The sequence below is a fragment of the Narcine bancroftii genome, chromosome 12 (genome assembly GCF_036971445.1).
Source record: "Narcine bancroftii isolate sNarBan1 chromosome 12, sNarBan1.hap1, whole genome shotgun sequence".
Classification (NCBI taxonomy): Eukaryota; Metazoa; Chordata; class Chondrichthyes; order Torpediniformes; family Narcinidae; genus Narcine; species Narcine bancroftii.
In genome coordinates, this window is record NC_091480.1 from 8,097,067 (window position 1) to 8,111,218 (window position 14,152).

The following is a 14,152-nucleotide window of genomic DNA, read 5'->3' on the forward strand; positions in this document are numbered from 1 at the left end:
TTCTTGCTCAGTCTCTCTCTCTCTCTCTCTCCTCTTGCTCAGTCTCTCCTCTTGCTCAGTCTCTCCTCTTGCTCAGTCTCTCCTCTTGCTCAGTCTCTCCTCTTGCTCAGTCTCTCTCTCTCTCTCCTCTTGCTCAGTCTCTCTCTCCTCTTGCTCAGTCTCTCTCTCCTCTTGCTCAGTCTCTCTCTCCTCTTGCTCAGTCTCTCTCTCTCTCCTCTTGCTCAGTCTCTCTCTCTCTCCTCTTGCTCAGTCTCTCTCTCTCTCTCTCTCCTCTTGCTCAGTCTCTCTCTCTCTCTCTCTCCTCTTGCTCAGTCTCTCTCTCTCTCCTCTTGCTCAGACTCTCTCTCTCCTCTTGCTCAGTCTCTCTCTCTCTCTCTCTCCTCTTGCTCAGTCTCTCTCTCCTCTTGCTCAGTCTGTCTCTCTCTCCTCTTGCTCACTCTCTCTCTCCTCTTGCTCACTCTCTCTCTCCTCTTGCTCACTCTCTCTCTCTCCTCTTGCTCAGTCTCTCTCTCCTCTTGCTCAGTCTGTCTCTCTCTCCTCTTGCTCAGTCTCTCTCTCTTTCCTCTTGCTCAGTCTCTCTCTCTCTCTCCTCTTGCTCAGTCTCTCTCTCCTCTTGCTCACTCTCTCTCTCCTCTTGCTCAGTCTCTCTCTCCTCTTGCTCACTCTCTCTCTCCTCTTGCTCAGTCTCTCTCTCTCTCCTCTTGCTCAGTCTCTCTCTCTCTCCTCTTGCTCAGTCTCTCTCTCTCTCTCTCTCCTCTTGCTCACTCTCTCTCTCCTCTTGCTCAGTCTCTCTCTCTCTCTCTCTCCTCTTGCTCAGTCTCTCTCTCCTCTTGCTCAGTCTGTCTCTCTCTCCTCTTGCTCACTCTCTCTCTCCTCTTGCTCACTCTCTCTCTCCTCTTGCTCACTCTCTCTCTCTCCTCTTGCTCAGTCTCTCTCTCCTCTTGCTCAGTCTGTCTCTCTCTCCTCTTGCTCAGTCTCTCTCTCTTTCCTCTTGCTCAGTCTCTCTCTCTCTCCTCTTGCTCAGTCTCTCTCTCCTCTTGCTCACTCTCTCTCTCCTCTTGCTCAGTCTCTCTCTCCTCTTGCTCACTCTCTCTCTCCTCTTGCTCACTCTCTCTCTCCTCTTGCTCAGTCTCTCTCTCCGTGGCAGGGGAAGGTGGGTGGAGATTGAACCCTGCCCCTTCCCTCTGATTGGAGGCAGTGGGATGTGCGAGCGGCCGAGGGGTCTCTCTGCGCCCGCCGTCACCTCCTTACTTTGCCTGGGCCCTGATTGCGAGCGCATCTGGCGGAGCGACAGAGTCGGTTGAGCGAGGTACAGATCAGCTGGCCTCGTCCGCTCCTCATTTCGTGTCTCCGGAGAAAGGGGAGTGGCCCAGGAGGCACCGTTTACTCCTCCGACCCAGGGGAGAGGATTCAGTCTCTGTCCGCTCAGTCTGCCCCTCTCTCTGCGCCTGTTCTCTGTGTGTCTGGCCCTCTCTCCCCCTCTGGCTGCCCCCCTCTCCGTCTGACTGCCCCCCTCTCCGTCTGACTGCCCCCCTCTCCGTCTGACTGCCCCCCTCTCCGTCTGACTGCCCCCCTCTCCGTCTGACTGCCCCCCTCTCCGTCTGACTGCCCCCCCTCTCCGTCTGACTGCCCCCCCTCTCCGTCTGACTGCCCCCCCTCTCCGTCTGACTGCCCCCCCTCTCCGTCTGACTGCCCCCCCTCTCCGTCTGACTGCCCCCCCTCTCCGTCTGACTGCCCCCCCTCTCCGTCTGACTGCCCCCCCTCTCCGTCTGACTGCCCCCCCTCTCCGTCTGACTGCCCCCCCTCTCCGTCTGACTGCCCCCCTCTCTCTGTCCCCTCTCTCACTGTGTCTTTCTGCCTCCTTCCCTGTGTCTTCCCCTCACACTCTCTTTCTTCTCTCTCTTCCCTCCCCTCTCTCTGCCGCCCCCCCCCCCCCCCCCCATTGAGTGGGCTCCCTCCGTCACTGGCAGGGGACCTGACGCCCCACGCACATCTCCTGCGGCCCCGGCGGGCGGCTGATGCTGCTGGGCTGGGAGAGGTGAAGCGTGTCGGGCTGAGAGGAGTGGGCTCGAGCGGATGAGAGGGGAACGGGCTCCGTTCCCGGCCATGTGAGCCGCCAGCCCGCTGAGCGGAGCTCGCTGCCCTGCAGGCGGAGGCTTCAGCGCCCGTGTTCCCTACGACCCCCCCCCCCCCCCCCAACACACACTTCTGTCGCCACGATGCTGCCGCGGAGATTCCGGCTCTTCGTCCTCGCCGTGTTCCTGCTCGCCTGCACCATGCACATCCTGACGGACCTGCTGCCCAGGCTGGAGACGAGGTCGTCGGCGGGTGGCCCCGGAGCCGGCGCCGGAGGAGGGGGCTGCCCGTGCCAGCACCGTGCGCCGGACTGGGTCAAGCACACCCTCCGCATCCTGCAGGACTTCAGCAGCAGCGACGCGGCTCCGGCCGCCAACCGCAGCGGCAAGAGGCTGGTGTCGGAGGCCGAGCCCCGGGCCCCCCTCGCCGCCGGCCGCCCCTCCCGCCTGGCTGCCCTGCTGGCTCATCCCCTCTACCAGCGGCCGGGCCGAACCCTCCGGCCGCCGGACATCCTCTTCAACGTCAACTCGGATATCAGGTTCAACGCCAAGGCCGCCGGCCCCCGTGACTGGTGAGTCCACTTTCTCCCGGCATTCGGCCCGTCGAGTCCATACTGGCACGGAGGACATTCCAACCTCCCCCTCTAACGTATTCCGATCAACTATCCCCCCCCCCCCCCAGTTCTACCCCTCTGCCACACACTGGAGTCAAATTAGTGGTCAGTTCACCCAAGCTATCCCCGCCATCCCCCCCATATTGCCTTCAGTCCCCCCCCCCCCGTCTTGCCTTCAATCCCCCCCCCCCCGTCTTGCCTTCAATCCCCCCCCCCCGTCTTGCCTTCAATCCCCCCCCCCGTCTTGCCTTCAATCCCCCCCCCCCGTCTTGCCTTCAGTCCCCCCCCCCGTCTTGCCTTCAGTCCCCCCCCCCGTCTTGCCTTCAATCCCCCCCCCCCGTCTTGCCTTCAGTCCCCCCCCCCCCGTCTTGCCTTCAGTCCCCCCCCCCCCGTCTTGCCTTCAGTCCCCCCCCCGTCTTGCCTTCAGTCCCCCCCCGTCTTGCCTTCAGTCCCCCCCCCGTCTTGCCTTCAGTCCCCCCCCCGTCTTGCCTTCAGTCCCCCCCCCCCCCGTCTTGCCTTCAGTCCCCCCCCCCCCCGTCTTGCCTTCAGTCCCCCCCCCCGTCTTGCCTTCAATCCCCCCGTCTTGCCTTCAATCCCCCCGTCTTGCCTTCAATCCCCCCGTCTTGCCTTCAAACCCCCCCGTCTTGCCTTCAAACCCCCCCGTCTTGCCTTCAAACCCCCCCGTCTTGCCTTCAATCCCCCCCGTCTTGCCTTCAATCCCCCCCGTCTTGCCTTCAATCCCCCCCGTCTTGCCTTCAATCCCCCCCGTCTTGCCTTCAATCCCCCCCGTCTTGCCTTCAATCCCCCCCGTCTTGCCTTCAATCCCCCCCGTCTTGCCTTCAATCCCCCCGTCTTGCCTTCAGTCCCCCCCGTCTTGCCTTCAGTCCCCCCCGTCTTGCCTTCAGTCCCCCCCGTCTTGCCTTCAGTCCCCCCCGTCTTGCCTTCAGTCCCCCCCGTCTTGCCTTCAGTCCCCCCCGTCTTGCCTTCAGTCCCCCCCGTCTTGCCTTCAGTCCCCCCGTCTTGCCTCAGTCCCCCCCGTCTTGCCTTCAGTCCCCCCCGTCTTGCCTTCAGTCCCCCCCGTCTTGCCTTCAGTCCCCCCCGTCTTGCCTTCAGTCCCCCCCGTCTTGCCTTCAGTCCCCCCCGTCTTGCCTTCAGTCCCCCCCGTCTTGCCTTCAGTCCCCCCCGTCTTGCCTTCAGTCCCCCCCGTCTTGCCTTCAGTCCCCCCCGTCTTGCCTTCAGTCCCCCCGTCTTGCCTTCAGTCCCCCCCGTCTTGCCTTCAGTCCCCCCGTCTTGCCTTCAGTCCCCCCCGTCTTGCCTTCAGTCCCCCCCGTCTTGCCTTCAGTCCCCCCCGTCTTGCCTTCAGTCCCCCCGTCTTGCCTCAGTCCCCCCGTCTTGCCTTCAGTCCCCCCGTCTTGCCTTCAGTCCCCCCCGTCTTGCCTTCAGTCCCCCCCGTCTTGCCTTCAGTCCCCCCCCGTCTTGCCTTCAGTCCCCCCCCGTCTTGCCTTCAGTCCCCCCCCGTCTTGCCTTCAGTCCCCCCCCGTCTTGCCTTCAGTCCCCCCCCGTCTTGCCTTCAGTCCCCCCCCGTCTTGCCTTCAGTCCCCCCCCGTCTTGCCTTCAGTCCCCCCCCGTCTTGCCTTCAGTCCCCCCCCGTCTTGCCTTCAGTCCCCCCCCGTCTTGCCTTCAGTCCCCCCCCGTCTTGCCTTCAGTCCCCCCCCCCCGTCTTGCCTTCAGTCCCCCCCCCCCGTCTTGCCTTCAGTCCCCCCCCCCGTCTTGCCTTCAGTCCCCCCCCCCGTCTTGCCTTCAGTCCCCCCCCCCGTCTTCCTTCAGTCCCCCCCCCCCCGTCTTGCCTTCAGTCCCCCCCCCCCCGTCTTGCCTTCAGTCCCCCCCCCCGTCTTGCCTTCAGTCCCCCCCCCCCCCGTCTTGCCTTCGGTCTGCCCCAACCCCCAATTTGCCTTCAGTTCCCCCAACCCCCATCTTGCCTTCGGTCCCCCCCAACCCCCATCTTGCCTTCAGTCGCCGCCTTATCCCCACTGGTGGCAATTTATAATGGTGTTTTAAGCCACATTAATTCCATTTTATCCATCCGACATTCCCATCAACACTGCCTGGATTCTATCCAACCTACCTAATCACCCTGATTTTCCAGCCACATACCTTCTCTCAGAGAAATTACCATTGAACCCAGTGGTTCTCAACCCTTTTCTTTCCATTCACATCCCACTTTAAGTAATCCCCAAGCCATCGGTGCTCTGTGATTAAGGTGGGATGTGAGTGGAAGGGAAGGTTGAGAATCACTGCTCTAGACCCAATTGTTACTGAAATATTTTGCTTGAGAAAAATTGTCATTGGCCCATTTCCTTTGGAGTTCTGAAACCATGCACATAACGAATCAATGAGGGGACGATTAAAACAGGGGTTTTCAAATTTTTCTTTCCACCCACATACCACCTTAAGCAATCCCTTACTAATCACAGCACCGTTGACATAGGGATTACTTAAAGTGGAATGTGAGTGGGATAATAAAAGGTTGAGGTGAATTGATTCAACCTACATGTCTTTGGAACCCAAGTGGTCAAAGTGAGGACGTGCAAACTCCACACAGACACCTCCTTTGGGTCATGATTGAACTGGGGTTGTTGGAGCTCTGAGGAAGCAAGTCTTGCCACTGCGTAGCCCTCTATGCAGCTGTAACCTTCATGAGAGCAAAGGTCTGAGAGGAGAGAGCTGGTGGGATGGTGATGGACCGATTCGTCTCATCCCTATGTCACCCGGATTGAAGGCATGACTGCTAAAAATGATGGGAGGGAAACATTTATATTTTAATTGAGTGGTGGGAAGGAGGGGGAAGGAGTGTGGGTCGTTGAAGCAATCTTGTGGACAAGAGCTCAAAAGAAAATGCTTAAGGACCGGGGGCAGTGAGAGTGGGTAGGTCGCTCTTGTGTAGAACCAGTCATACCTTGTTAAATAGAATGGCACGCTGCCTGACGTAACCTTTCTGTGGCTCATAAGGTCGTAAAGAAACAGATGCAGGATTCGGTCATCTGGCCCATGGAGCCTGCTCCTTCATTCACAAGATCATGCCAAAAGATATGGGTCAGCACAACATTGAGGGCTGAAGGGCCTGTACTGTAGTCTTTATTCCATGGCTGATCTAGCGTGGACTCCTCTCCATTTATCCTCCTGTTCCCCAGAGCCCTTAAACCCCTTCTTTACAAAAAGATATCGAACTGTGTCTTAAATTACAATTAATGAGGCAGCCTCTATTGCTTCATTGGGTGGAGAATTCCGCAGATACACTATCATCTGGGAGATGCAGTTTCTCCTCATCTGTCTTAAATCTGCTTACTCCAAATCTTGAGGCTCTGTCCCCTAGTTCTAGTCCCACCTGCCAGCAGAAACAACATTTTTCATTCTATCTTACTTATTCCTTTCATAATTTTTAGAGTATGTATTGGATCACATCCGTCTGAACAATATGTATAATACAGGCTACTAAATGCCTCCTCGTAAGCCAAGGACCTAATTTCCCAAATCAACCTGCTGAACCTCCTCTGCACCGACTCTTAAGACATTGTATCCTTTAGAGCAGTGGTTTCCAAACTTATTCTTTCCACTCACATCCCACTTTAAGTAATTCCTATGCCATCGGTTCACTGTGATTAGTAAGGGATTGCTTAAGGTGGCATGTGAGTAGGAAGGGAAGGTTGAGAACTACTGTTACTGAAATATTTTGCTTGAGAAAAGTTGTTGGCCCATTTCCTTTGGAGTTATGAAACCGTGCACATAACGAGTCAATGAGGGACGATTAAAACAGTGGTTACAAACTTTTTCTTTTCACCCACATACCACCTTAAGCAATCCCTTCTAATCACAGAGCACCTGTGGCATAGGGATTACTTAAAATGGTATTGAATGGAAAGGAAATGTTTGAAGACCTGGTAGATGGGTTAAAATCCATTGGACAGATATCATTGGTAGAAGGATGGGTAGGGATATAGATAAATGCTTATTTACCCAGAGGGTGGAGGGGAGTGTGAAACATTTTGCCTGAAAGCATGTGGGAAGTACAAACTTGTGACACGTCTTTGGTATGAACCCGTGGATCTGTGACCTGCAAGGGGTGCAGAACCAGCGCTGGAAGATGGGATTTGCCTGGCACACAGATGATGGGCAAAATGGCCTGGTTCTGATTCATAACTTTCAACTATTCTTCAGTGGAATGACTGGGGCAAGTTGAGAAATATTCTTCGAAATTCGCTTCTGAATGGGCCATCGATGCCAGGAACTCGGCACATTGAGAATGCATCTTGTGAGCACTGATATCAATGTGGATTGAGAAGTGGAATTGGGCTGAATAACCCCTGTGCCTTTAATTTTCCTGATTTTTGTCCAAACCTTCCATTAATTATGTGACTGCTAGTAACAAGGATTTTAACTTGTGCTGATTTCCATTGTGAGAGGTCTCGTGCTGCATTAAACTGTGGGCCTTCTGCCTCCGTGCTTCTTCAACCTTTCTGAATCTTTGTGCCTGTTGCTGTCAGGAACAGGCATCAGTCTGCAACACCTGGCTGGGTGCTTGGCTCCGCAGTGTCCCGCTGGTGAGGGGACTGAGGACAGATGGGTGGAGGAGAGGGAGAGAGAGAGTGGGAGGGAGACAGGGAAAGAATGGCAAGAGGGGGGCAGATGGCAGGCGGTGGGGTGCAAAGAGAGGCAGATGGGTTGGAAAAAGGGTGCAGAGAGAGAGACAGATGGCCAGGAAGAGGGGTACAGAGAAAAAGAGGTGGGGGAGGAGATGGATGAAATAGAGCGCGGAGGACAAGAGTTCATGAGAGAGAAGACTGATGGAATAAGGGGGAGAGAGAAAAATAGGAGGCTGTCAATTAAACAGACCGGGGACCATCTATCCTGGCATAAGAAAGCTAGGCCTGTCATAAACCTATTTTTGTTATCTTGTCCTTGGTGAGGCTGTGATCCCACGTTCGTTCCTCCTCACATGCTTAAACCTCTCTGTTAAAGGACTATTGTTCTCATTTGCATTGACTCCCTCTTCCTTCTCTATTCATAAAAAAACACATTGTGAAGCAGGACGGATTACAGTAGCAACTAACTGGAGCTGGTAACCTCAAGGCTAATAACCATTCTCACTCTATGGTGTGCGTCTGTCTATGTCTTTCCGTCGCTCCCTTCCTTCTTTGCTCTGTTGTCAGACTACATGCTTCCTCAGCCCCAGATCTCTCTCTCTCTCTCCCTCTCACGCGCATTCCTTCTGCCTCTCATTCACATACAGCCAATACTGACACACATCCTCTCTATTTCTCTCTCCCTTTTTCTCATTTCTCCTTGACATCACTGATGCTCTGGTCCAATTAATATTTCATTAGCGTATTATTTTAATATGAGATAGCTTATATCCAAGGCAGCAATTAGGCTGAAGAGATTGGAGATGTGTCACATATTTAGAAAGGATAATTTCTTGATAGTGAAATTCAGGAATATTCCTTATCCAACATGATATTGGAATCCAAGGATGTCAAATTTTTTCGGCTTCACATTCAAAACACCCGCCCTCCATGGCCTGTAATCGAGTGTGTAGCGGCTTTCACTGCTTTATTATATCCATTCCACACTGTTTCGTCTTGATGAAGGGTTTTGGCTTCAAAGGTCGACCATTGTTTTTCTCCCCGCTGAGTTCCTCCAGTGAGTTGTGTTTAATACATACATGTTAAACACAAATACACCACAGTAAGAGGCTCTTCTGGTCCACGAGCCTGTGCCTGCCCAATTGACCTACGAACCCATATGTTTTGAAGGAGGAAAATTGATTTTTTTGTTGCTTTTGGCTTCAGGTTCTAGCACCTGTCATCTCTTCCACGGCTTTATTTTTTATTTCCCCCTGCAGGATAGAAAATAATTTGCCTAAGTCTTTCTCTATTCTTTTCCATCCTCATCTTCTCCCCCGCCCCCACCCCCCCCCCCCCCAACCATCCTACTACATTTTCTGCTTTGTAGGTGCAACATGGTTAACACAACACTGCACCAGTACCAACAATCATGACCGGGCCCGTGCTGTCTGAGGAGTTTCTCCCCGCGTCTGCGTGGTTTTCCCGAGGTCTCCAGTTTCTTGCCACTGTTCGAAACGTAGTGGGAGTGCAGGTTAATGGGGTGCAAAATTGGGCGCCACAGACCGAATTGGCCTGATACCGTACTCTGTCTAAATTTAAAATCTTCCACTCTCTTCCCTTTTCAGAATCTATGTTCTCGAGTAAGTCACGAAATCCGTTGTTTTGCAGCAGCGATATTGTGCATTGCAGATGTAAAATTGCTATAAATTACATCTCCATAGATACACTATCTTTAAAAAAAAAGATAAAAATTAGTGCAAAAGTGAGGAAGGGTCTGGGGTTTGTTGTCCATTCAGAAATCTGATGGGGAAGAGGATGTTTTTGTACCCCTGGGTGCTCGTCAGGATCCTTTCTGATGGTAGCAGTGAGAAGAGGATATGACCTGGGTGGTGAAGGACCCTTCCTTCCTTCCATCACCCCCTCCCTTCCTTGCACTCATCTTTTATTCTTCCCCTCCCCCCCACCTTGTTTCTCTCCTCTGTTATAGAAGCTCTTCCTTAGGTATACATGCTGGAAGTAAATCACAAAAATCTGCACACACTATGGTTGAAGTAAGAACACAAAATGTTGGAGAAACTCAGCAGGTCAAACAGTATCCTTTATGTAGCAAAGGTAAAAATACAGAACCTGACATTTCAGGCTTGAGCCCTTCATCAAGGTGTGGAAGAATGTCAGCAGGCGTCCGAATAAAAGGATGGGAGGGTTGGGCAAAGGCAGGAGATGATGGGTGGAGAAGGGAGGGAGGGGACAGCAGTGATCAGGGAGAGGAAGGATTGCTGGGTGAGTGGAGGGAAAAACTGGAAAAGGCGAGCCGGTTAGCAGAAAGCAGAGAAGTCGATGCTAACACTATCTGGCTGGAGGGTGCCCAGAAGGAAAATACGATGTTCCTCCAATCTGCGGGTGTCTGGGTGGGACAGTACAAAAGGCCATGGTCAGACATGTGAGTGTGGGAGTGTGACTCAGAATTGAAATGGTTGGCTACTGGTCTCTGTAGTAGCGGAGGGAGTGGAGGTGCTCAGTGAAGTGATCTCCCATTTTGTGACCGGCCTCTCCGATGTAGAGGAGGCCACAAAGGGAGCACCAGATGCAGTAAACCAGGCCTGTTGATGTACAAGTGAAGTTTTGCTTCATGTGAAAGGCCTATTTAGGGCTGCAGACCATGGTGAGGGAGGAGATGTGGGCGCAAGGGGAAGATGCCGGTGGGGGGAGGGAATCACAGAGGGTCCCTACGGAGGGCAGAGAGGGGAGAAAAAAGGGAAAGTGTCTGGTGGTGGGGTCCTGTAGTAAGTGCTGGAAATTCCAGTGGATAATGTGTTTGTTGCAGAGGCTGGTGGGATGGTAGGTGAGAATGAGAGGGATTCTATGTTTGTTGCATCTGGGGTCAGGGCAAATGGAGGTGAGGGCTGAGTTGATGGTGGTGGAGGGGAAGCCACATTTGTGGAAGAAGGCAGATAATTCAGAAGATCTGGACTGGAAGATGGAGAAATTGAGAGAAGGGGATGGAATCTTTGCAGGGCCAGGGTGTGAGGAAGTATTGTCAAGGTAGTTGTGGGAGTTAGAGGGTTTGTAGTACCTGTTGGTGGAAAGCGTGTCTCCCGAGATAGAGACACATCCAGGAAGCTGAGAGTGTAATCCGAGATGGACCAGGAGAGTTTGAGTTCGGGGATGAAATTGGCTGTAGAGTGGATGAAGTTGACAAACTCATCACGGGTGCATGAGGCAGGCCCAATATAGTTATCGATGTACCGGAGGAAGAGTTGAGGGGCCTTGCCTGTGTAGGTTTGCAGCAAGGATTGCTCCACAAAGCCCACAAACAGACAGCATAGCTGGGACCCATGCAGGGACACATGATTACTCCTTTGATTTGGAGGAAGTGGGACGAGTTAGAATGAGGACAAGTTCTGCCAGGCAGAGGAGGGAAGTGGTAGAGGGTGACTGGTCGAGTCTTTGTTCCTTGCTGGAAGCCTTGGAGAGTTAAGCAGCCAGAGAAACAGGGTTAATGTTTTGGATGTGAGACACTTTAAACTTCTCTAATCAGTTTCTCTCCACACGTGTTGCCTGGCCTGCTGAGTGCTTCAACTCTTGTTCCAGAGTTTCAAAAGACAGGGGACTCACCAGGATGTTGCCTGGAAGGGAGATACAAAGAGAAATTGGATAGGCTGGATTTATTTCTGCTGTAACATGTGCAACTGAGTGGAGACCTTGAGAAGGTTTATAAAGTAATGAGAGGCATTCAATAGGGTAGATGGTCAGAATAGTTTTCCCAGGGCAGGGTGTGTAGTGGGGGGCGGGTGGGGGGGTGGTGCAGCCATTTAAAATGGGTGGCTCAGTTAGTGCAACATTGTTACAGTGCCAGTGACCCAGGTTCGAATCCAGCGCTCTTTGTAAGGAGTTAGTACATTCTCCCTGTGTCTGCGTTGATTTCCGGCGGGTGCTCCGGTTTCCTCCCACCCTTCAAAACTTGCAGGGGTGCTAGGTTAATTGAGTGGCATGGGTTCATGGGCCAGAAGGGTCTACATGTATAAAAAGGTGAAGCTTAAGATGGTGAATATCAGAGCAAGTTTCCAGATGAGGAGATGGAGGCAGATACTATTGCAACGTTTAAATGGTATTTGAACAGGTACTTGGCTGGAAAAGATGTCGAGGGATACAGGCCCTAATGTGGGTGGAATATGAGTGAAGCCAGGCCACACAGTTGGTACACATGAGGTGGGAAGGAGGCCTCGGACAGCAGGTTGGAATGCCGCACCATCCAAGTTGTCTCCCTGATCTGGTTTCATTTGCCCTCACTTGGCCCATGTGCTTCCAAACCTTTCCTATCCATATGCCTTCACCCTTCCAAATGCTGAGTCAGAAGATGAGGTGATTTTTCTTCTCACTTATCTCGGGCCTCACGATGGCAGGATCAGGCAGATGGGAACGAGAGCGGGATTGGAAATTTGTGTGACGGGAAATTCAGGATGCAGGCGCTTGGTGTAAGGATTCTCCTGTCTGGGTTTGGTTTCTCCAACATAACGACAGTGTGAACACTGAATTCAAGGTTCCTTTATTGTCACGTAATAAAGACAGTGCAATATTACACGGAACTTACTTTCGTCCGGCGTAAGGCAGACAGATTTGCCATCCTAAGAAATTGTCTTTCAGTCAGAGAAGCAAAAGAGAGTCCCCTCAGAATCACTGAATGTCCGTCGACTCGTCTCCAGCCCTCCCGCAGCCACACAGTCCAGTCCAAACCATCAGCAGCCTGAGCTCCAGATCCGAACCTCCGACGCTATCAGAAAACCTACAGTGCCCTCGGCACCCTTTCACATCCCGGTTCCACTGCCTGTACTACTTTAGTCCGTCTCTAACCAATCTCCAGCAGTTCGCAGCCTGGTGTGAATCCCTCGGCCGCAGTCGCCAGCAACCTGCAGTGTGTGTGGGTTCCTCACCTCGTGTTCAGTGCAGTATGCTAGCCTGGATGAAGTGATGTCTCACCTGGAACCAACATTTGGGTCTCTTGGTGTTGTGAAGGGCACATGCAGTGGGCTAGAATCACATTCAATGCATTATAAATCCATATGCTATTCAGCCCATCAAATCTTCCCCTCCATTAAATCATGAGCTGATCCATTTTTGCACAGTCCTACTGCTTGGCCTTCTATCAGTAGATGTCCCATCTGATCGAAAACCTATCAATCCCTGCCTTCAATACACCTAATGACCTGGCCTCCACAACCATCTGTGGTGACAAATTCCACAGATTCACCACCCTTTGGCTGAAGAAATTCCTCCGTATCTCTGTTCTAAGCGGACACTCTTCAATCCTGAACTTGTGCCCTCTTGTCCTAGGCTCTCCCACCACGGGAAACAACCTTTCTACATCTACTCTGTCCAAGTCTTTTAACATTAAAAAATGTTTCTGAGATGCCCCCTTCATTCTCCTAAATTACAAAAAGTTCAGGCCAAGAAATGTCAAACCCTTTCATTCCCAGAAAACTGCTCTCAATCCTCCGAGGTCTCACCAGTGCCCCAACATTACATCCCTGCTCTTATATTCTATTCCTCTTGAAATGAATGTCAACATTGTATTTACCTTCACCACTAAGTCAACCTGCAAATTTACCACTGTTTTAATCGTCCCTAATTGACTCGTTATGTGCACGGTTTCATAACTCCAAAGGAAATGGGCCAATGACAATTTTTCTCAAGCAAAATATTTCAGTAACAATTAGGTCGAGAGCAGGGATTCTCAACCTTCCCTTCCCACTCACATCCCACCTTAAGCCATCCCTTACTAATCACAGAGCACCGATGGCATGGGGATTACTTAAAGTGGGATGTGAGTGGAAAGAAAAAGGTTGAGAACCACTGGTTTAGAGTGATATGGGCCAAATACAGTCAAGTGGGGCTAGTTCAGCTAGACGATATGGATGAGTTGAGCCGAAGGGACTGTTTGTGTTGCTATCTCCATGGACGTTGACTTTTCCAACTTCAGCTAAGCTCTTTCATCCTTGTCCATGATCACACTGAGGCCCCTTTCACCACCGGATACCTTGGTAATGGTCAGTATTCTTGCTCCTGATTGCATGTCGCATCTGAACCGGTCTTCCTATCCATCTCTTGTCCTGCTCCTCACTCCTCCCCACCAGCACTGCCATGGTGGGGGGGGGGGGGGGGGAAGGTGACCCCTGCCCTCCACCTACAGTTCTGAGGATGATCCCTGCCTCAAAACATCGAATGCTTCTCCCCTCCCCTCCCCCCCCCCCCCCCACATAAGCTGCTCGTCACAGAGGCTTTCTCCATGATTCTGGTTTTGGGGAGGCAATTTGACCCATTGAGACTCTGATGAGCACAAAGTTATTCCATCGCCCATTGCTTCTTCCTGTAACTCATTTTCCCCAGATTCCAGTGAACTTCCCCCCTTCCTCCACATGCAAGGGGTGGCTTACAGGGAGGAAATTCACCCACTGGCCTCTGTTCCTGTGCAATTGGATGGGGACGTTGTGCAGGAAGGGCAGGGGAAGAAACTTAGTGACTTGAGTGGGATTCGTGGGGGAAGAAGGAGCAAAATTTTGGGGCAGCGATTCCACCCTCAGAACTGTGGGAGGTATCACAATCTAGAAGGAGCGGGTGGTTGGGGGTCCCTATGTTTCTGGGGGGGGTGGTCAGTTCACCCTAATATTTCCCCCCCCCCCCATCTTCTCCCCCTTTCATGCTTGACCTCTGGTCTGTATCTCCGCCAACCCAATTGGGAAATGAACCAAGTAGGGCTGGAAACAGGAGCAAGCTGAGGAAACCCCCACGGACACAAGTGGAATGCACAAAATCCGTGCAGTCAGCAGCAGAGGCCGGACCCTTC

General features: G+C 52.7%; 1 protein-coding gene across 3 annotated transcripts in view; it reads left to right on the forward strand.

The window, feature by feature from the left end:
• Positions 1 to 1,787: 1,787 nt before the first annotated feature.
• The window catches only part of LOC138746955 (extracellular serine/threonine protein kinase FAM20C-like), a 69,525-nt gene continuing 57,160 nt past the window's right edge, over positions 1,788 to 14,152 (forward strand). For 2 of the 3 annotated variants that reach the window (XM_069905706.1, XM_069905708.1), the window contains exon 1: positions 1,788 to 2,647. In XM_069905706.1, coding sequence (XP_069761807.1) covers positions 2,220 to 2,647 — 428 coding nt within the window. In that variant the 5' untranslated portion in view covers positions 1,788 to 2,219. The remainder of the gene's footprint in view (positions 2,648 to 14,152) is intronic. The other variant, XM_069905707.1, reaches the window with a different exon arrangement.